Raw genomic sequence first — 21,120 nt, 5'->3', positions numbered from 1 at the left:
CTGTTGGCCTCCTGCGTTTTCTTCTTTTGTGACTTATCATATGGCTTGAAAAGCACCCGAGGCTTGTTTATCTCCACGCTGGTACGAGGCATGTGATTGTGGACCTCGGGGCACATGGCTGAAAAGTTCATCAGTGTGAAGTTTTCTTGAATCTCTCCACCGACGTTTAATTTCCTCAAGCAGAAAAAGCTGATAACTGCCCACAGCAAGGAGCAGGACCAGGTATGTGGTTTAATAAATGTTAACTGGACACAGATTTTGTTCTAGTGAAGAACGATTCAAAGGAAATTGCTTTTCGTGTGCACACAGGGACGCTGGATTAAACAGAGAGAGCTAAATTCTTGAGACAGCAGCTGCTCACTTGGAAGCTATGACTTTTTTTGACATACAAGGCCTTTACCGAAATCTAAGAGGAAATAAAAGCATGAATAATTTTCTGAGTGTCAGCTATATATCGTAGGTAGGGTAGTGATGTTAAAATTCTTTATGTAATTCTTTGGTCAAAATTTGTCTATCATACAGAGCTCATTTGTGTTATTTGGATTTTTACTGTGCTTAGTCTTGTTGTCATATTCTTTTTACATCGAGAGCCTCATATGGCTCACTTTAATATTAAGTGGGCCAGATCAGTGAGTTTCCCCTTTCTTTCAGTGTTCTCTTAATCAATATTAAAATGAAGTGTGATTTCAAGAGTACATCTCCGTTTTGGTTTTCTCCTGTTGGCATCCATCCAGGATTTGATTTGTTTATTTAGTTAGTTAGCAGATGAGAGGAATTTCTTTGGTCAAGGCCACCTCTAAAAAAAGCTGGATGTAGTTTTCATGGATATATTTTTGTACTAGCACAGTATTTGTATTATATCCAATGAACTCTCAGATATTACCTAAACCCCTCTAAAAACAACAACAACTTCATAGCCAGAAGGCAATGCAATGATACCTAAATATTTATTTTTCATCAATAAATAAGATGCAGTTTGATCTGATAATTATACCAAGTTCACCACTGAAATGTATTAATTCTTGAATCTGTATGTTTGAACAAGCTTCTTGTTTTAGCTGGCATCTATGGAGTTTGTTGTGAGCTTTGAGCTAAAGCTAAACCAAAACTAGCTGAACTGGATCTAATACTAAAGCATTTCCTTTAACATTCCCGACTGAAGTATTTCAGTTGCCATTCAGACTATTTTATTTAGTGAGCATGTAATTGCTGCACATAGGTTAAAAGTGGCTTCTTCTTTTTTTTGTCTTTTTAGCCATCGCATTTAGTTATGTACAACTTTCGCCAAAAATCAAAGGACTTATGGGACAGTCTTGGATTTTCTCAGGCAACAGGCCCGAGAAGTAGTCAGGAGGGCCAAAAGAAAGTCACAGTATTTGATCAGAAACACACAGAGTGCAGAAATGCTATTGAGCATATTTAAATGACTCATGTGATCTCGATTAACTGTTAATGTGAGATAGTTAACGAGGGTGCCTTATCCTTTCTTAAGTAGGATGCCAACCCTCTGTGAAGAAAAAAAATACACCCAAACCATGTTTCCCCACCACTAACATGAGCTCAACTAGAAATGAATAATTAATCATTTAGACACAGACAGGCACAGCTGTTTTAAAGAACGGCACGTCCTTTAGGGTTACTTGATGACTCTTTGATGTTTAAGCAGTTATATACAAATATGTGTCAGAGTTTTATTTTTAGACTGCTGGAAGAGATAAAACCTCTAGAGGGGCTGCAGGGTCAGTGTAAAGATTTTAAGCTTTGATTCACTGATTCACAGTCCCAGAATTAAAAAACAGGGGTGGGGGAAATTGGTATAACAGGCAATACTTCAAACTTTATGGCTCCCTCTTTCTGTTTGGGGACAGTGACAAGTGATCAAATGCTTCCTCGCTGGGTCTTTCCTTGGGTTTAGCTGTGCCTCAGGAATGTGCTGGCATGCTGGTGAAACAGTAGGGATTTATCTGTGGTGTCAGCCCCTATCTGGCCTGTTGATCCACAGTCCAGTGGACTGAAACAACCCCCCTCACGCTGACACTAAGGAGCAGGGGCCGATGGGACTGCAGCGTCATTGTGGGATCATGAGAGGGGGACAGAGAGGGTGCAGCACATCCACCGAGCTCACAGGGGCTAAGGAATTTTTTTTTTTTTTTTAATGGAAAGATTTTAAAACGATGCTTGATTAAACTTAAATTACTGCAAATACACTAAAGTACTCCCCTTCTTATGTGTGATCTGAACATTGACTTTTTGTTGACCCCTCTGCTTGTGAAACAAAGCACGAGGAATTCACTCATCAAATTTTGGCCCATTGACACAAGCTGACCTTCTGGCAAAAATACAGCCTCACATAGATTTGACATCGAAGCGTGAACTTTTCTCCCCACAAATGTGCTGTAGATTGCATGTAGATATATAGAATACATATAAGAATATGCGAATCCCAGTAAATATGATATTTCTGCCTCCTTTGATAAATATTTCAAGAAATAGACGATGAAATAATCAGTACATATACTGCAAATACTTGAATGAATATCTGAATGAATATTTTATTACCAGTAGGGGGCTTAGAGAGTGTTTAGTATTTAGTTTATTCCAAATTATAATAGAGTGTTATACCCTGATCTTCCCACTATAATTAGACAGGCCAGCTGAAGGCAGCAAGTCCATTGGTAATGGAGCTATAATATTGACTGGATGCCAGTATCCTAAATACTTTAAGGCAGAGCTGAGAAGGTCTCACCTCATGATGGCATTATATAATCTTGACAACACAATCGGGATTTAATTAGTGCAAATAAGCTTCACTTGATCTGCTTGGAGGGTATCTGAAGAGTGGGTGGGCCGTGTGAACGTATTTTCAACGTATTTTCTCCCACCAACGAGGGATGATCCCACCCACACCCTCCCCTGCTCACATGACTGTGATTACAGCAGAGGAGGAGTGTGGTGGGACAGAGAGAGTGAGAGATGGTGAGCACCATGAATGACACTTTTCAGCTTCTGCTGCACAGATCACATCCAGGAGTCCAACTTACCTTTTAGTGCCGGCTGAGGGACGTCCACTTTTCTGGGGTAAATGAACTTAAGAATATATGACATGCTGTGGAAAGTTTGTCGTAGGTTTCATGATTGAAACATGTTCTTGTTTGAAAAGTTGTTTCTATGAAACCAAGACTGCTGCAGTTATAAAAAAGTCGTCTTTAGCTCAAGGTTTTAATTGCAAGAGAAATAAAAGGCTTTACATGACTTTTAAAGTACCAAACAAAAAGCCCTCAAAAGGTACAATGCTTCATTTCATGTATAAGAGTTCTACTTATTCAATCATCAGTGTGCGTATGCCGAGAAGTCATGAGTGCACCAGACGGCACAGAGGCATGTGGTGAATTGTGTGAATTGTGTGGGCTCATGCAGCTGACATCCTGACCTTGAGTGTAACAGATGCTTTTGCAACGTCGCAACACAAAGTGTAGCTCTTTGAGTTTGTTTCTTCAGGCAAGGACAAAACTTAATCTGACTTCAGGGATAGTCTTCAGCTCTTAACTCTGAAATGTTCATTTTTGTGAAACACTTGACCCGTTTATAGCTCCTGCGGTGGATGATGAACTCTCCTGTTGCTCTATGATAGCTGAAAAATATGCTCCAGCTCTCCCATGGCCCTGAACTGGATCAGCAGTTGAGGAAATCAGTGAATGGATGGATTTCAATAGTTTGTGCATTCTTGAAGTTATTAGTTTTTTTAAATGAATTTCACTCTCTCACTACTTTTTTTCTTGATTTTAAAATAATAACACATTCAACCATTGGATGCATAAATGGTTTGCATACATGTTGTTAAGAAAGAAGTTTTTCAAAAGACTCTAACCAGGCCTGTAAGAAAGTACACACATCCCATCCCCGTGACTTTATCCTCTCACATTATTTTGGAGGAATTTTAGTCCACTCTTTTACATTGCTTCAGTTCGCTGAGATTTGTGGGCTCCCTTGAAAGTCTTACCACAGCCTTTCAGTCAGATGAGGTTCTGACTTTGACCTGGTCATTACAACACCTTGGGTCTTTTGGCATTCTATTGTAGATTTCCTGCTTAGCTTGGGATCACTATCCTGTTGCATGATCCCATTCAGCCGAGCTTTAGCTGTCAGACAGATGGCCTCAGATTTGACTCTAAGATATTTTGGCATACAGAAGCGTTCATGTTGCATGGCTGCAAGGTGCACCGGCCCTCTGGCTGCACAACAAACCCAAATCCTTACACTCCCACCACCGTGCTTGGTAGTTGGTATCAGGTGTTAGTGCTAACATGCTGTTTTTTAAAAAACATCTCCACTTAGGTTGAATGGTCATCACTTATTATTTATTATTATGCCAGAACATGTGGTTATAGTCACCTGTTCATTTGTTATGTGACTGTGGCCCTTCAGGTTAGACCTCAGTGCAAACAATGGGGTCTCAGATTCGAAGTGTTTTGAATGTTTCTGTACTCTTAATTGCAGGAATGAGGGTGTTACACTGGTGCATGCTGGGAGTGACCATTCTGCTGCTGATGTGCGAGATCGCCATCAGTCAGCTGTGTAAGTCCCTCATCACCCTGGTGGATGGTTTCCACACGCTCTTCATCCTCATGCACCTGGCTCTTCCTCTTCCTCAGACTGCAAGCACAATTAAAACATCACTCTCCTCTTTGGAACCCTCTACTTCTCCACATGCTTCCTCCATTGAACCTCCAGCTGGTAGCCAGACAGTCACTGCTCAGCCTAACCATGAGACACCATCAGTGGTCAACCCTCATCAGCCCTTCTCCCCAAAGATTTCCCCTGCAGCTCTAAACTGCGGTCTGTCTTACCACAACAGCAGGGTTAAGGTTGTGAGGGTTTTCATTTCTACCCTCCTACTGGTCTCCTTGTGTATTTCATACTTCATGGAAATTATCCACTTTTTCCTGAAGCCACACCCAGTGCATCAACCCCAGCTGCTTGTGGTGGTTGGAGTAGTCAGTACGCTCTATAAGATGCTCGTGTTTGGGCTGAGCTGTGATCGTCTGCGACATAAGAAGACCGGGGTGGGTGAGGAAGAGACTGGATCTCACCTACTAGTTAACCAAAAAGGTAACACACAAAAAATAATGAAAGAAGGTAAAGGGCTATTTTATTTACCTGCACACAACTCTTTGGCTCATTGTACCATCAGGGACGGTAAGCATTGATCCAATCCTGCAGATTTATAGCTTCAAACCGCAGATCTGAGATATGTTTTTTTTAGTCAGTCTTGTTTTTTCTTATATTCTTTTCTTATATATTTTATACTCACATACATATTAATATCCGTACTCTGCTGCAAGCACAGACGCCCTGCCCACTTGCTGCTGATTTAAAGGTATTAAAGCATTAAAGAGCTAAAACAGCTTGTTTCATGCAGAAGATGAACTGAGCTGCTGGGAAGTTTCAATATAAGAGGAATAAAGATTATTTTGATCTGTGAATCATGCAAAGGTACTTCAGTAGACTTCTAGAATAAGAATCACATAAGAGGAATTAAATGACTAGATGGTATAATAAACATAAAGCTACAGCCAGCATGTATTAGCTTAAAATGAAGAAGAAATAAGGGGTTGGACATGGCTAAGTTCCCATTCACACTAAATGTGGCTGCTTGCAAATGACACAGTAGATGACAACACATTTCACTTTACTTCAGCAGATAAAGAGATATATTGGTGCAACCTTGGTTGCTAGAATTAGTTGCATTTGTAACATCTTGGTAAGGCTGCCACAATAGTTGATTTTCAATAGATGATCATCAATTTATAGGAGAGTAGAAAGCTTTTATTAATGGCTAGATTAGGCCAAGTGCATGTAGACTTCAGGAATGGATTATTAGCTGTGTACTCTAACGTAGCTACGCAGTGTATATTCAGCTGTAAGGAAGATCAAATGGTGTCCATGTTTGCTTTTCATTCCTGTGTTCCACTCCCACAGTCCTGGCTAAGGAGCAAGCCATAGGCCAAGAGGAATTCGAAGATAGGAGTGTATCAAAAGTTGAGTCTGCTATGCACGATATGCTCCACAGCGAGGTGCTCGTCCTCTGCAATCCGGTAACCTCCAGCATCCCTGACACTGATGCCCAAAGTCAGCAACAACAGCCAGAAATTCACCTGCGTGAATTTAAAGTAGCGAGCAGCGCTGAAGAATCGAAGGCTTGTAAGGGTCAGAGTGATTTCACAGAGAATCCTGAACACAACACCTGCACGGGACATCGTGGTAACAGTTCAGCTCTGTAGACTGTCCACTTTTTCTCTGTTCAGTTTCCAGTGTGTTAGCCCAAACAACAGTTTAAAAACATTTGTTTCGCTCTTTTTCTCTTATTTCAGAGAGTCAAAATACGTCTCAAATCTCTGACGTCTGCAAGTCATTACCTTACACTGAGAATCCGGTTCCAACCTACCGCTGGCCCATCAGACTCCTGTCATTGATCTTTGTCACTCAGGGACTTTTTACGTCTCTTCTGGGCCTGATCAACAGTCTGGTGATGCTACTGATCCTCCCGGAGGTCATCGACAGCTCTGGAGCCTGCAGCCTCCTGGTTTACCTGGATCCCGGCCTCTCTCTGCTGGCTGTCATTACACTGATTGCCACCACTGCACCACAGGTCACGCTCTGTGTGCTCATGTCATGCTAAACTACACACTTAAAGTTGAAATCATTTGAAAAGTCTGGAGGCAGGCCTCAAGTCTGCATTCAAAATAGATGCACTACAAAGTGAGTTAATCTCAAGCAGAGTATTTTACTATTATCTACTTAGTTTACTGTCAGCAGAGCAACTGATTTTACAAAGAAGAATAAAATTATATTACAGGAAAACTGTGAAGAGGTTAAACACATACTGCAGATTGAAAGCAACACAACTGCAAATCCACACTATGAGTGTGTGTGAGAGGAAAAGCAGTGTACAGTAGTTTATTATTAAAAGTACAGTTAGAATATGCTTGTGCTTTAAGCACTTAATCAGTAAGACTGGTATAGACTTAGTGCATTAGTAAATTTTAGCCAATTTGAAGTCAGGAAGGAAATAATGCAGTAATGGACAAGAGATTCTGATGGATTAAAATCAAGTATTTGAATAAGTTAATGTGTAAAATACAGTTTTCAGCTGCCGTCCTGGTGGTTTAAATACTTCCGGCGCCGCTCCGAGCTGGCAGCCAGTATCAGCAGCTTCTATTATATCTATTATATTATATCTTATTATATCTGCAAGGAAGTAAGGAATACATATCAAAACATACTTCAAATGTAGACTTAATAAATTTTATATAAGGTCAGCAGACACAAACAGGTGCTTTGTTTCAGAGTCAGATATTTTTGTTTATAGAACAATAAAATTGGTTGCAGCCAACTGGGGGGAAAAAAAGGCAAAATTTGTATCTAAGAGTCTTTACTGATTTTTATTTTTACAGATTTTTCTTTACTGATTTTCAACAGAAAAACCTTAACTTTTTTGTGAAAAAATGAACACAAATAGCAAAAAAGAAACTTTAGACCATCCTGGTTCTCTGCGCAAAGATCTGACTGAATGTTGATTATTGTTATTTGTATGCGTTTTCTTGTGCCATATCCATGTATATTTTGATAGAGGGCAGTCCACAGGATTTGCAATGAGTTTATATATAATATATATAATATATAATATATATTATATATTATATATATTATATATTATATATAAGCAAAGCAAGAGTAAATGTTTCTGTGTTTTTATGTTTAATATTCTCATTTATTTTGAAAAATAAGCTGTAGTTACTGTTAGTTTACTAGTACCCTTATGACTTTGCATTACTTACCTTTAAGTAATGCATGTGTGTGTGTGTGTGTGTGTGTGTGTGTGTATTTAAAATATATTGATAAGAGTTTTAAAAGTCACTTTGCCTAAAAAAAAAAAATTGCAGCTATTTCCTTTTTCCATATTCTCTGACATCACTCATGAGAGATATGTTTGACATATTATAGGTCAACAAGTTATTTACAACACTTTAAATGCTGCCAATCACTTTCTGGCACATCCAAAGTCTGTTTCGTAGTACAGGCCTCTGTTTTCACTCTTGCTTCCCTCTGTAGTTGTACAGGTATGGGCTGCTGCTACAACAGGCCACACCACCACATATTTGTGTTACTGATCTTGGGCGGAGGATTGCATGCTTGCCTGGAGTGCAGGCTGTGCACGACCTCCACGTCTGGCAGTTAACTGAATCCCTCGTTGTGGCCTCTGTTCATGTGCACTGCTACACGGGATTTCCAGCGCACAGGTGAGACGAAGAGGTTTCTGTTCTTCGGTGGTGTTCTGACAGTCAGCACTGAGTAATTAATTGGGAATGTACTTAAAGAGGAGCTGCTGTGCCCATATCTAACTAAACATTTTTATTCTAGCATTCTACTCTAATAGCATTTCAACATTCACAGTGCAATTCTTATTTATCTTGTACCAGGTCTTGGTGCAAACCCACTGTCTGAAACAAGCTGCGAGGGATTGCACTCCAGCCCAATATATGTTAAATAAGGATCATTTTGAACTTTGCATAATGAAAGTTACTCTACAGAGTCAAAGAATAATAACATGGTGGTCAAAATGTGCACACCAGTCTCACTTTAACTGTCACTGCTGTGTGGTTATCATAAATATGATCTGTCTAAATTCAAAATGCGACAATTTATTGATGTAGGTTCATTTCACATGTATGCAGGTGTGCTGAAATGATGTCGGGAGTCACTAAAGTGCTGCGGAGCGCAGGTGTGAGCTGCTGCACTGTTCAACCAGAGTTTGATTCCGCCTCTTTAGGCAGCCAGGACGGAGCTTCTCCTGTTATCCACAGAGAGGACCCCTCACCACCCCCTCCCCTGGCGTGCAGTCTCTCCTGCGGAAAGGCCTGTGCCAGGAGTATGTGCTGTTCTCCTCCAGAGGAGGCGATCCAGAGCCTCCTGGCGCCACCGAGTGGAGAAACAAAGGAAGAGCCTCAGACTTTGATCATTGAGAACACTTTTCTCTGACAATAACCAAAGAATAAGCACGGAGGAAAGAAATTAATCATCACATTTATTTCATGACGGAGAGGTGAAGATGGTGAAATGTGGAGAAATAAAATGACCCGAATAAGCTCAATCTCAGTCTCGAGTTTTGTGGTGCTACTCCGAGAAATTTTATGCAGTGTGTAGTAAAATGGTTTAGATTTTTTTTTGTAATCCCTTATGTCGTCATACTTGTGCGTGAAAACTCTGTTAGTGTTTCCAAGTTTTACAATAAAAGAAATCTTCATTCTAATATCTCCTGTTTTTTTTTTAAACAGGAGTAATAAGTAATAAAAATGATTCACTGCTCCAGATTGTTCACTCCAAATATCATTCTACGATTAAAATTGGCTACAGCTATAACTCATCCTGAAATGCTATATTTGCAATATTACATGAGTTTGATACTGTCTATAGAAGTTGGAGTTAATCTAGAATACAATAACAAACATTTATGTGTATATTTCCTGTAAGTGTAAACCATGTGAGTCCTTCTTGTCCCTGCTAAACATCTTTGTGATCTTGAAAAATATCTTGTGTTTACGTGGAAGTCCCATGAAGCAAGAAGAGCAGAGCAGGAGGTGAGTTCAGCTATGTGTGAGGTGTGCCTGAGATGCCTGTAGAAACCGTTTACAGCTGTTAAAACCGCTTTACATCATCTGATCAATAGGCTTTATGCATTTCTCTTTTTTAGTCTTTTATTTATAATTTTAATGCTATATAATGATATTTCTATTCAGCACAACACACCCAAAGCCAATTCTACCATTAATCAGCTGTCGGCTGTTTTGATTCTGTTGTAGCGGTGATCATGCAGCTTACCTTTGAGAAATCCGTGTCTCCTCCTTTATATTTTCAGACAACCAATCAAAGCACGTCTGCTTTGCATAACAGCACAGACTTGATTACATGTCTTTTCTTCAGTGATTTATTCGCACAAGAAAGAATAGATTATCTGTCATGCAGTAGACGATCGTTTTTGTGACCCATCTTTGATTAAACCACGCTTAAAACAGTCACTGTATGTAGCACCGTGAGTCAGATGAATATTAATGGTATGAGGTATTTATACGCGTAAAGAGGCTGTCAGTAAGTGCCCGGATGAGCCTCGGTGGTCCGGGGTGCAGGCTTCAAACCTGTAGCTGCTTAGCGGCAGAGTGGTTCAATTCCACCTTTCGGGCGTAACGTCAAAGAACAGTTTTGAAATGATGAGTAATTGAGCGATTAATGATTTGTGTTGTATAAACGCTTAAAGAATGAAACCCTGTTGTGCCACTTCCTGTCAACCTTCGTCATTGCTCTCCAAAATAAAAGTCCATCAATATCAAAATAACATCTGAACTCGTCAATGCAGGAGATGGTAATGGTCCTCCAAACCATGAGCACTTTAAACAGAAAGGTTTCACAAACAAATTAGTCCTACCTGTACACCGTCTCCACTCCGTCTTGTGACAGATAGACACATCTGCATATAAATATAATTTTTAAAACATATATATGTAAAAAAAAAAAAATTGATTGTTTTTAATTTATTATTTCTTTTTAAGTAAACTCCCTGCACAGTTCAATGAACTACAATCCCTGCTATGGAGAGATCATCATCTCTTGTTGAATCTCTTGCACTACTGATTTAGGTTCTCTTTAAGGATTTCTTTTCTTCTTTAAGCTTCTCCCCCCCCCAGTAATTCATTCTATTTATCTGCACGCTAAGTGTGTAATGAAGTCTGATTAACTGACTAAAAGACAAAAACACCTTGATGTTAGGGTTTAAAAAACAGATTTCTTGTACATTTATTAAAAGTGTAATGCTGCTTATAAGTAGTGAAGGATTTTAAGAATACTTCTACCGAATAATGAACAAAACACAGCGCTTAGATTCTTAAAGGAAGCTTTTGGTGCAAAAAGAATAAAGAAACACAAACATAACACGTTTATATATATATGATGAGTATTTTACAAGAACACGTCTTTCGTTTGTTCTGGTCTAAAGTACATTTTTATTTTCTGCCTGTGGGTGCACATCCGGTTTGCCCGGAAAAAGCGACAGAGTGACGTCTTCTCTCGTCCAATCATATGTGATGCTTTTTGCTGTTCGCGGAAGTTGCGGCCAGTAGCGGAGGATTCACGATGCCCTTGCTTGCTTGATGTTGAGAAAACGTGGATTAAAATCTCCATTGGTGTTTGACGGCGTTGCTTTTTCTAATTACGCGGTGAGACATTTTAATAGTGCCGGTACAGACACTTATGGAGGGCTTGTTTCATTAAATAAGCCGGTGTGTAACTGTGTTGTTGACCTGCATTGGTTAATGATCAGCTAATATCATTAAACTTATTCTGTTTCTGTATTCCAGTAGTTATTTATTAAAACAAATAAACGATTCAGAAATATGTTCAGCTTGTAATTACATAAGGCATTTCTGGCATTTTGCATTAACTAAAGAAAAAAAAAATACTTTCTGAGTCTTCATCAAAGTTCTCGCTTCATTATTTTAAGAATGCAACCTGTCACAGAAAAATCAGGAAGTTTTTCCTCTTTTATTTCTGCACCAGATTATTTTCTGTATGTATTAAAGCTGTAACACCTGCAAACACTGGAACACTGTTGATTTTTTTTTTGATTGGTCTACACAAGCAACACTAAGTTTTGTTCTTTTATCCCTCCTCTGTGCTGCAGATTTGACTGTCAAAAGCAAAGATGCCTCTTCTGAAGTACTCCCCCAAAGTTTGGGAGGCCCTTAAAATGAAACAGGGCATCTATGCTCGTCTCCCGAAGCACTACCTCAAGTCCCTTGAACTGAAGGAACCCACACCTGTCCACTGGAGGCCTCTGGGAGTCCAGTACCGAGCCAACCCCAACACAGGGCTGAAGGAACGGGTGCAGGATGTCCCAGTCCCAATCTACTACCCTCCAGAGTCCCAGGACGGCCTGTGGGGAGGAGAGGGCTGGATATCGGGCTACAGATATGCCAACAATGACAAAGTTAGTCTGTAGAAGAATAGTTTGGTTTTTTTTGTCTTTTTTTGTGCTGCTGTTGTGTGCTTTTGATTTCCTCTTTTGATCATTTCCTATAAGAATATTATTATATTATATAAAATGCTTGTATGAAAGCAGGGGGCAGCTTCTGAAGAACAGAGCATTAGAAGTTGTGTTCCTGAGTTTGCTCCATTTGATTTGCATCAAGCCATTGTGTCTTTACAGAGAACCATTCAGAAAAGTAAGGTGATCTTGAAAATATGAGTTGGGTGAAAATTAAAAGCTTTACTGCTGCTTAGTAAAAATGGCAAAGTACTGTATTGCTAAAGAAGAACATCACCTGCTGTATTATTGGCTGTGAAAGTTCAGTGTTTACATATATCAATCTGAGAGAAAAATTCTACATGATCAGTATCAGGATTTATAACAGCTGATAAATGAAAGTCAGAAAAGTGAAGATGATGGGAGAAATGTCCTTCAGCTATATTATGAGTGCTGATGTTGCGTAGTTTGTCCAATAGAGGACACTCTGCAGCTTCCCTGTTGGCAACATGGGTTGGGAGCACCACAAATACAACAACCAGCAGATCCAAGCAAGGTTGGGGAGAGTGTAAACAACTAAAAAAAGTTCACAATTCTGCCTCAAGAGGTAATCTCTAAATCGCTCACGGGCCCGTGTGAGCCTACAAACCACCTCCTCCACCTGCACATATATCTCTGTTCGACAGGTGAGAGATGGTGTTAAAAATAGGTGAGGCGCCTCTTCACCCTAGTTCTGTAGTAGAACGCCACCTAAACCAAAAGAGGACACATCTCCTTACAAATAATAATAATGATAATAATTCCTTATTTGAATCATACCAAGACAGATTTATGTGCCAGCTCCTCTTTCACGTCACACGAGGCTTTTGTCTTGATCAGAACCACTATTTCTTCTTTAAGAGCAAGTCTCTGAGGAGTTTGTTTTTCTCCACGAGCTGTGGGATGAACTCTGACTGCTGCTGTCTTGCAGTAGTAGTTTAAAATAGTGGAGCTACAGTTCATTTAATAATGACAGACTTACTGGAGAAGCAGCTGATTATTTTCAGTGATATATTTGACTATTGCCAATGAGAATACTTGTGGTGAACCACCTCATGTGATATTATTTATTATTTAACCTGAGAAAATTAAAAAAGTGCTCGTTTTACTTCCTCAAATGTACTTTTTCGTGTGTGTGTGTGTGTGGTTTTTTTTGTTTTGTTTTTGAAATAGTTTAAAAGTTGTCTAAACTGTCTTTGTTTAGATGTCCACTCGTTTGAGGAAAACTTGGAAACCACAAGTGTTCAAGAGAGAACTTTACAGCGAGATCCTTGACCACAAGTTCACCATCCCGGTCACAGCTCGCACTCTGGACCTCATCGATGCTGCTTACGGCTTCGACTATTATATCCTCAAAGTAAGATAAAACTACCCCGGTTCAACATGAACTTTTTCTTATTGTGTTTTCCATGTGTCTCTAACTAATGACTGGTTGTAGACACCAAAGGAGGACCTCAACTCCAAACTGGGGATGGACCTGAAGAGGGCAATGCTGCTTCGTTTGGCACGCAAAAACACAGAGCTTTACCCTAATGACCCCGTTAAACAAGAAAAGGTTTACGAGAAATACAAGGTATGTCCAATATGTCTGAGTCAACTGAGGACCCGGTGAGTAAAGTCAACAAGGAAAAAAAAAAAAAAAAAATTTCTCCCACTTTTTTCTCTGTGAGCAGCAGTTTGAGATCCCAGAAGAAGAGGTAGAGTGGGTTGGTCTAAGTCTGGAGGAGGCTGTGGAGAAACAGCGGCAGCTGGAGCACAAAGTAATGAGTCATTTAAGTTTTAAATTGGAGTGTCTAGAGTGAGTTATATGTCGGTATATGACATCACATTTACAGAAAAAGGTTGTGAGAAAAGTGAAACCCTGCAGGAGGAAGACTGTTTTCTACTTATCCACAGGCCTCTTTACTGATGGATTTGAACGCTTAGTTTTTCCTATTAAAACCACATTGGTGCTTCCAGGACCATGTGAGATGAAAGCTGACAATGTTATTCTTTGTTTTATATTAAAATGAGCTGTATCATTTAAAGGTCATGAGATACATCTTTTGATAAATCTCTCTTTGCTACATTTAAAGCATTTTTGACATTTTTAAGTTATTCATCTATGTTGCAGTAATAAATTAATAGGAGGCCTTTTGTCTCTTTCTGTATGTTTGTTTTTGAGCTGGTGAAGCCATTGCAGAAAATTTTACAGATACAGAAAACTTCAATTTCCATCCTTTTTAAGACTTTTAAATTTAAGTAATTAGGCAGCTGACGTACACATGAGACCAACATTTTTAGTTATTTCGTCTTTCATTGTGTGCGGGTACCGCGCCCATCTTGCAGGTCCTGATTGTGTTTATATTCTTGTCTTTCAGGAGCCTGAACCTCTGTTTAAGGTCTGTGTGGATAAGCTGGTGGAGGAGCTGCACATGAAGAAACTGTTGGAGCCACACGTCATAGAGAAGAAGTGATATCTTGAACCATTTGTGTAACTGGAAAAAATTATTAGGTTGAACTGTGAAGCTTCTCTGGATCTGGGTGAGAGTTTGAATCACCACATCCTTGTTTCTGAATGCAACCGGGAAGAGCGCAAAGGTGAAAGTGATAGAAGAAACTAAGCCATGCTGGTTTAATACTTATTTATCTTATTTCACTTATGGATTATTCCTCTTTGCATTTAACAGCCTTGCATAAGGAAGTTCAGGAATTAAGGGACAAACCTCCAATGGTGTAAATATTCCCTGAGCAGCTCTGATCTGAGGCACATGTATAGAAAATAAAAGATTCCTTTTCTCTTAAAACTTGATTCTGTTTGTTTGTTTTCTAAAGAATATTTAATGAGTTTATTTTTTAAATAACTTCAATTTGGAAACACAGTTTCTTCTATAATCAAACCATATAAATATATGTTTAAATGGACCTTTTCCTTCAGTTAACATGCTGTTAAGGTGTTACTTATCCACAGATGTCACTGTACATTGTCCACACTGAAATACATCCACCTGTGCTGATATCGACATGGCTGTGACAGTGGGTCTTGAGTAAGTCGGAATATTATTGAATGAACAATATCCACCAGTGTCGCAGCAGAGGTGTTACAGCAGTGAAGCACAAAGACTGGTAGCAAAATTCAGAGTGAAAAAATTATCTGCTAATTAATATTACCGTGCATGCAAAGATATCGAGAAATTTACCGATCTTTTTTTCCCTTCCAACTGACAAAAAAATCAGTTTGTGTGTTGATTTCAAAATTCAAGACTATTGTTATTATAAAAGCATAACACAAATTAAAGTAATGCTCCTACAAATGGAGAAAAAAAACATACTGTAATTTGTATTTATGTTACTAACTCCAAAAGTTGATTCTGTTCATCTGGACGTAGCGTTTTGTGGGAGAAACGTTTCGTCACTCATCCAAGTGACTTCATCAGTCTTAGCTGACTGCAGGTTTCCTTAGTCTTATAAACAATATATTTGAATAATGACTGAAACCAGCCCACTGAAGGAACAACGGGCTGGGAGGTCAGTTCCTTCATCATAATTATGCAAATTCTCATGACCATCGATCAACAACCACTGACCAAAACCCACTGATCAAAGCCCACTGATCAATGGCCATAAGTCCCATTCACAGAGAGTTGGGGAATGGCTGCAATCACAGCATTGTATGATGGCGAAAGATGTACCCTTAGGCCCCCTCCTCGATTCAGAGATGTTTTTTCCCTTTTCACATAAATGGCCTCCTTGACTCCCCACTCAACCAGCGTTCCTCCCTGTCCAGGATGTGTACATCCTCATCATTGAAAGAGTGTCCACTGGCCTGTAGGTGTAAATAGACTGCAGAGTCCTGGCCTGACGAGGTAGCTCTTCTGTGTTGTGCCATCCGCTTCGCCAGAGGTTGTTTGGTTTCCCCGATGTATAAATCCTGGCAATCCTCCTGGCACTTAACAGCGTACACTATGTTACTCTGTTTGTGTCGGGGGACCCGATCCTTGGGGTGGACCAATTTTTGGCGCAGCGTGTTTTGGGGTCTAAAAGCCACAGAGACACGGTGTGTAGAAAAAATGCATCTCAACTGTTCCGATACTCCTGACACATATGGGATCACTACAGGTTTTCGCTTAGGCAGCGGTTGTCCTTCTCTCCTGGATCGGCTGGAGCTTTCTTTTAGCGCCTTCCCAGCTTTGACAAAAGTCCAGGTGGGATAACCACATTTACTCAGGGCCTTCTTGGTGTGCTGTTCTTCTGCCTCCCTGGCCGCTGTGTCTGTGGGGATGGTGTTCGCTCTGTGTTGTAGCGTCCTGATGACACCCAGTTTATGCTCCAGTGGATGATGAGAGTTAAACCTTAAATACTGATTGTATTGGTATTTGAGGTTCTGACTGAGAAGTGAATGTTTTTGATAGCAAAGTGTGGAATTCTCTGCGTTGTCTTTCCTTTCCTTTAGAGTGTTGGGCCCACTGAGACTTGTCCACAAAGTTGTGAACCTCTTCTAAAATAGGGGCGGGTAGACACCAACTACGGAGGATCAGAAAGACAAACGTAACAACATTGTCATCCCCTATGTAGGTGGTGTATTGGAAAAACGACATCCCACTATACTTCAGACTCAGCAACACACTGAGACAAAAACTGGTTCATCCCGAAGGCAAAACCTCTAAACACAAACTTAATGTAGTGTATTCTGTACAGTGTAGCTGTACCTCTACTTTGGAGAAACCAAACAGCCACTTCATAAACGCATGGCACAACATAGACCAGCAACCTCCATGGGACAAGACTCGGCTGTCCATCTGCATCTAAAAAACAAAGGTTGCTCTTTCATGGATGCCAATGTTCACATTTTGGACAGAGGGGACAGATGGTTTGAAAGAGGAGTGGAAGAAGCCATTTATGTCCACTGTGAGCGATCATCTTTGAACAAAGGCGGTGGCTTATGACACCTACTGTCTGCCATCTATAATCCAGTTCTGAGATCCCTTCCCAGACGCCTTAATGCACACTCACATCCTGGGCCATCTGACCTCAGGAAATCACATGATAGGGTGGGGCAAGGTTTCACAATTACCTCACCTGAAACCTTGGCTGATTGTATAGGATAGGTATAGGATCATTATATAGGATCAGGAGGTCTATTGTCCCTCTTGGTGGGACACTCCGACAGGGCTCTGGGACTCTCCACCATGGACAAGAAGTCCAGACGCTTTTCTTTCCAAGCTCCTTAGACTTTGTCAAAGACATTTCACCTCTTATCAAAATGGGTTCTAAAACCAAAAGTTGGAGAGTCTCATTATTCCCATCATTCATGGGTGTGCCTCAGGGGTTGGTCGTTGACCCATTATTAATCATGTGCTTCATCACATGAACTAACGGGTGAAAAAGGTGTGGGTCATTACTGTATGAGTGGGGGTTGAAGCATCTGGGAGGGATTTCAAAACTGCATTGTAGGTGAGTGGACACACCCACATCTGTTCCATGCCGCAGTCATGGAGGGTTGTTAGGACTCTGAATCAGACACCAACCAGCAACTGGAATTTCCATGGAAACATCCAGAAGAACTGTATAACTATATATATATATATATATATATATATATATATATATATATATATATATATATATATATGTATATATTAGGGGTGCAACAATACTCGTATCGATATTGAACCGTTGGATACAGTGCTTTCGGTTCGGTATGCATATGTATTGAACAATACAAAATTTTCAATTTGTTTTATCAACTTTTCTTCTGACGATGCTGTGTTGAGAGCTCAGTGGATCTGCGTTCGACTACTCCGCCTAGGCTGCACTGTCGAGCGCAGATCCACTGAGCGCAGTGTGCAAGCTAGTGAGACAGAAGTTAAGCTCGTTGCAACATGGCAACTGCCTCAACGCTACCCGAAATTGAACCTCCCCCACCCTCAGTAGCGGTTTTTGATAGGGGCGACACGGGCGGTTGCCCGGGGCGGCATCGTGATGGGGGGCGGCATCACAGGCATCGGCAAAAAAAAAAAAAAATTGCTCGCACTCGTGCTGCCCCGACGTCAGCCAGCGCATATTGGGAATGGCATAGGCACCGATCGGTTTTCTATCGCCCATTTGCTGGGAGTAAGGGCGCCCTCCGTTTGCGAGGTGCGCCTGCTGCTTGCGGCACGGGGAGGAGAGGGCGGGGCGGCGGGGGATTCACTGACTGGCTGGAGCGGCATCTGATAACCAACTCGCAAAATAAAACAAAATAAAAACAAAACAACAAACACGAAAACACCAGACATCATGATACAGACTTATAATTTACACTTTTGTTTTTTCGAAATTCTATACACGAAAAGTGAGCGCGAGAGCCCTCGGTGCGCCTGCTGCTAAAGTCAAAGTAAACTTTATTGTCATCTCTGCTACATACAGTCCAGTATATAGAGAGACGAGACGACGAGGCTCCAGTTACAGCAGTGCAAGTAAACAAACAATAAATATAAGAAGAGTAAGAAAATAAATATACACTTTAGGACCAGGGGTAAAGGGATCAATAATAATTTAAAACTTATAATTTACAGTTTGATAATTTAAAGTCTCACACACAACCTGTTGAAAGGGGAGGGGGGCCGGCTTCTTCCAAATAGAGCACATTTCATTCATAATGTTGTAAATCCAAGCCCATTATGGATTCATGATTTGTTCCTGGGTTGTGCGAAATCCCAGAAATAAACCTTAGACAAAGTGAATCTGTGAACTAAGGTGTAGGTCTATTAGGTTATGTTGTGGCGATCCTCGAGTTGGGGGCTGGGTGTTCATACTGGAGTGCAAAATTAAAACCAATGGAAGATGGACAAGAAAAGTTCAAAGCCATCAGGTGCTCCGTTTAGAAAAAAGAGAAAAGAAGAGGAGGAGAAACGAGCAAAAGATACAGGTAAGCAGATGTGTCATTGGACCTCGGTGCGAACTGTGAGGAAGCGCTAACCTCTGAAGTGGCTGCAAATTTTACCAGGGTTTTAGACGAATGCCCCCCTGTGATTTTACCTGCACCCTGTGATTTTATTTTTAATCATTTTAACCTCAAACTGAAGAAAAGCCTTGACTCCGTTGCTCCACTCACCACCAAAAAGATTAACGTAAAACGTGTATCACCCTGGAGAAACGAAGAAGTCAAAACACTCAAAAGAAATTGCAGGGCAGCAGAAAGGAGATGGAGGAAAAATAAAAATGCAATCAACCATCAAATACTTTGCGAGCAACTTAAAATTTACAATAATACACTAAGGAATTCAAGAAATTCATACTTTGCCAAAATAATCAGTAATAACAAAAATAATCCCAAGGTCCTCTTCTCCACCATAGATCATTTATTTAACCCTGATTTTAACAGCTCCCAAAGACCCCCCACAGACTCACTCTGCGAGCAGTTTGCAGACCACTTCAGGGGAAAAATCAACACCATCAGATGTGATATTTTATCTTCTCGTGATATGATTTTAAACACATCTGAGGGCTCGATTGTACCTGAGGAGACACTGGACAGCTTTGTCCTGGTTAATGCTGAGTACCTTAAGAAAGTTTTCTCCACAGTGAGACCCACCACATGTCTTTTAGATCCAATCCCCTCTCCACTTTTTAAAACACTTTATGGATTTTTTGAAGTTGAGCTTTTATACATGATGAATTGCTCTCTTCAGTTGGGTGTCTTCCCTGCTGCCTTTAAAACGGCGGTGGTGAGGCCCCTTCTGAAGAAGAGCAATTTGGATTGTAATGATTTTAATAACTACAGACCTGTATCCAACTTACCATTTTTAAGTAAAATTTTAGAAAAACTTGTTTTTACTCAGATTAATGATTTTTTGATTGATAAACAGATCCTAGAGATATTTCAGTCTGGATTTAGGGTGAACCACAGCACAGAGACTGCTCTCCTAAAGGTTTTAAATGATCTTAGATGTAACTGGGACTCCCAAAAGCTCTCAGTCCTGGTGCTACTGGATCTAAGCGCAGCCTTTGATACAGTAGACCACGCTATACTTTTAAACAGATTGAAACACATGGTGGGCCTCTCTGGTGCTGTACACAACTGGTTCACTTCCTATCTCTCAGACAGAACTTTTATGGTGTGTATGGATACATGCTCCTCTAAGATCCATAAAATGACATGTGGTGTGCCTCAAGGGTCGGTTTTAGGCCCTGTACTTTTTAATTTGTATATGCTCCCTCTTGGCGATGTCATCAGGAGGCATGGAGTGAACTTCCACAGTTACGCTGATGACACGCAGCTGTACATCTCCGTGTCTCCTGATGACACCAGACCAATGGATGCCCTTTTTAACTGTATTTTAGATATAAGATCTTGGATGGCAGAAAACATTTTACAGCTTAACCAGGACAAGACTGAAGTTTTAATCATTGGTCCTGAGGCTCAGAGAGAGAAACTCTTGTCTAAATTACAGGCATTTTCACTATGCCCTTCACTACAAGTGAAAAACCTGGGTGTTATTTTTGACTATGAGCTTGGTTTTATCCCACATATTAAACACGTAACCAAAATTGGATTTTATCATCTAAAAAATATAGCCAGAGTCCGCCCTATTCTCTCTCGGGCCAACACGGAAATGCTGATGCATGCTTTTATTACCAGTCGCATTGATTACTGTAATGCCCTGCTCTCTGGTCTCCCCAAAAAGAATATTTCACCTTTGCAACTTTTGCAAAACTCTGCAGCTCGTGTGCTGACGAAGACCAGAGGGCGGGCCCACATTACACCGGTTTTACAATCGCTGCATTGGCTCCCCGTGTGTTTCAGGATCGATTTTAAAGTTCTTTTATTGGTTTTTAAATGTCTTAATGGTCTTGGGCCTTCTTATCTTTCAGATCTGCTTTTACCATATGAACCCTCGCGGACCCTGAGGTCCTCTGGTACTGGCCTTTTGATTGTCCCTAAAGTCAGGACACATACTCATGGAGAGGCAGCTTTTCAGTGGTGTGGTCCTCGACTGTGGAACAGCCTGCTGGAGGAGCTCAGGGCTGCAGAGAACATACATGTT

General features: G+C 40.5%; 2 protein-coding genes and 1 non-coding gene across 5 annotated transcripts; all 3 read left to right on the top strand.

Moving 5' to 3' along the window:
* Positions 1-131: 131 nt before the first annotated feature.
* Positions 132-9,310, top strand: LOC134641357 (uncharacterized). Of its 2 annotated transcripts, none has more exons than XM_063493744.1 (6): positions 132-222; positions 4,498-5,109; positions 5,980-6,261; positions 6,372-6,649; positions 8,113-8,300; positions 8,736-9,310. In XM_063493744.1, exons 2-6 carry the CDS (start codon positions 4,500-4,502, stop codon positions 9,037-9,039), a joined length of 1,662 nt encoding a protein of 553 aa, XP_063349814.1. In that variant the 5' UTR covers positions 132-222; positions 4,498-4,499; the 3' UTR covers positions 9,040-9,310. The 2 variants fall into 2 exon arrangements, with proteins under 2 accessions (XP_063349814.1, XP_063349813.1); XM_063493743.1 differs by lacking the exon at positions 132-222 and adding an exon at positions 2,976-3,078.
* Positions 9,311-10,152: 842 nt separating this feature from the next.
* trnastop-uca (transfer RNA opal suppressor (anticodon UCA)) lies at positions 10,153-10,239 on the top strand. The gene has a single exon. It is a non-coding gene; the product is annotated as a tRNA-Sec (tRNA).
* A 915-nt stretch (positions 10,240-11,154) lies between these two features.
* On the top strand, positions 11,155-14,884 carry mrpl28 (mitochondrial ribosomal protein L28). Of its 2 annotated transcripts, XM_063493546.1 has the most exons (6): positions 11,155-11,267; positions 11,732-12,037; positions 13,317-13,469; positions 13,551-13,685; positions 13,786-13,872; positions 14,473-14,884. In XM_063493546.1, the coding sequence occupies exons 2-6, from the start codon at positions 11,753-11,755 to the stop codon at positions 14,566-14,568; spliced, it is 756 nt and encodes a 251-aa protein (XP_063349616.1). In that variant the 5' UTR covers positions 11,155-11,267; positions 11,732-11,752; the 3' UTR covers positions 14,569-14,884. The 2 variants fall into 2 exon arrangements, with proteins under 2 accessions (XP_063349616.1, XP_063349617.1); XM_063493547.1 differs by lacking the exon at positions 13,786-13,872.
* Positions 14,885-21,120: the final 6,236 nt, after the last annotated feature.

This window comes from Pelmatolapia mariae, linkage group LG14 (assembly GCF_036321145.2).
Source record: "Pelmatolapia mariae isolate MD_Pm_ZW linkage group LG14, Pm_UMD_F_2, whole genome shotgun sequence".
Taxonomy (NCBI): Eukaryota; Metazoa; Chordata; class Actinopteri; order Cichliformes; family Cichlidae; genus Pelmatolapia; species Pelmatolapia mariae.
Note: the sequence above shows the minus strand (reverse complement) of the source record. Positions and strands in the feature narration are given on the sequence as shown.

What these genes read in the sequence shown, in the direction of transcription:
- LOC134641357 (XM_063493744.1), top strand. Translation starts at nt 4,500, where the DNA reads ATGAGGGTGTTACACTGGTGCATGCTGGGAGTGACCATTCTGCTGCTG. An exon ending in CCTACTAGTTAACCAAAAAG is followed by an intron (nt 5,110 to 5,979) that starts GTAACACACAAA and finishes CCACTCCCACAG; the next exon opens with TCCTGGCTAAGGAGCAAGCC. An exon ending in ACGGGATTTCCAGCGCACAG is followed by an intron (nt 8,301 to 8,735) that starts GTGAGACGAAGA and finishes ACATGTATGCAG; the next exon opens with GTGTGCTGAAATGATGTCGG.
- mrpl28 (XM_063493546.1), top strand. Translation starts at nt 11,753, where the DNA reads ATGCCTCTTCTGAAGTACTCCCCCAAAGTTTGGGAGGCCCTTAAAATG. An exon ending in TCGACTATTATATCCTCAAA is followed by an intron (nt 13,470 to 13,550) that starts GTAAGATAAAAC and finishes GACTGGTTGTAG; the next exon opens with ACACCAAAGGAGGACCTCAA. An exon ending in AGCGGCAGCTGGAGCACAAA is followed by an intron (nt 13,873 to 14,472) that starts GTAATGAGTCAT and finishes CTTGTCTTTCAG; the next exon opens with GAGCCTGAACCTCTGTTTAA.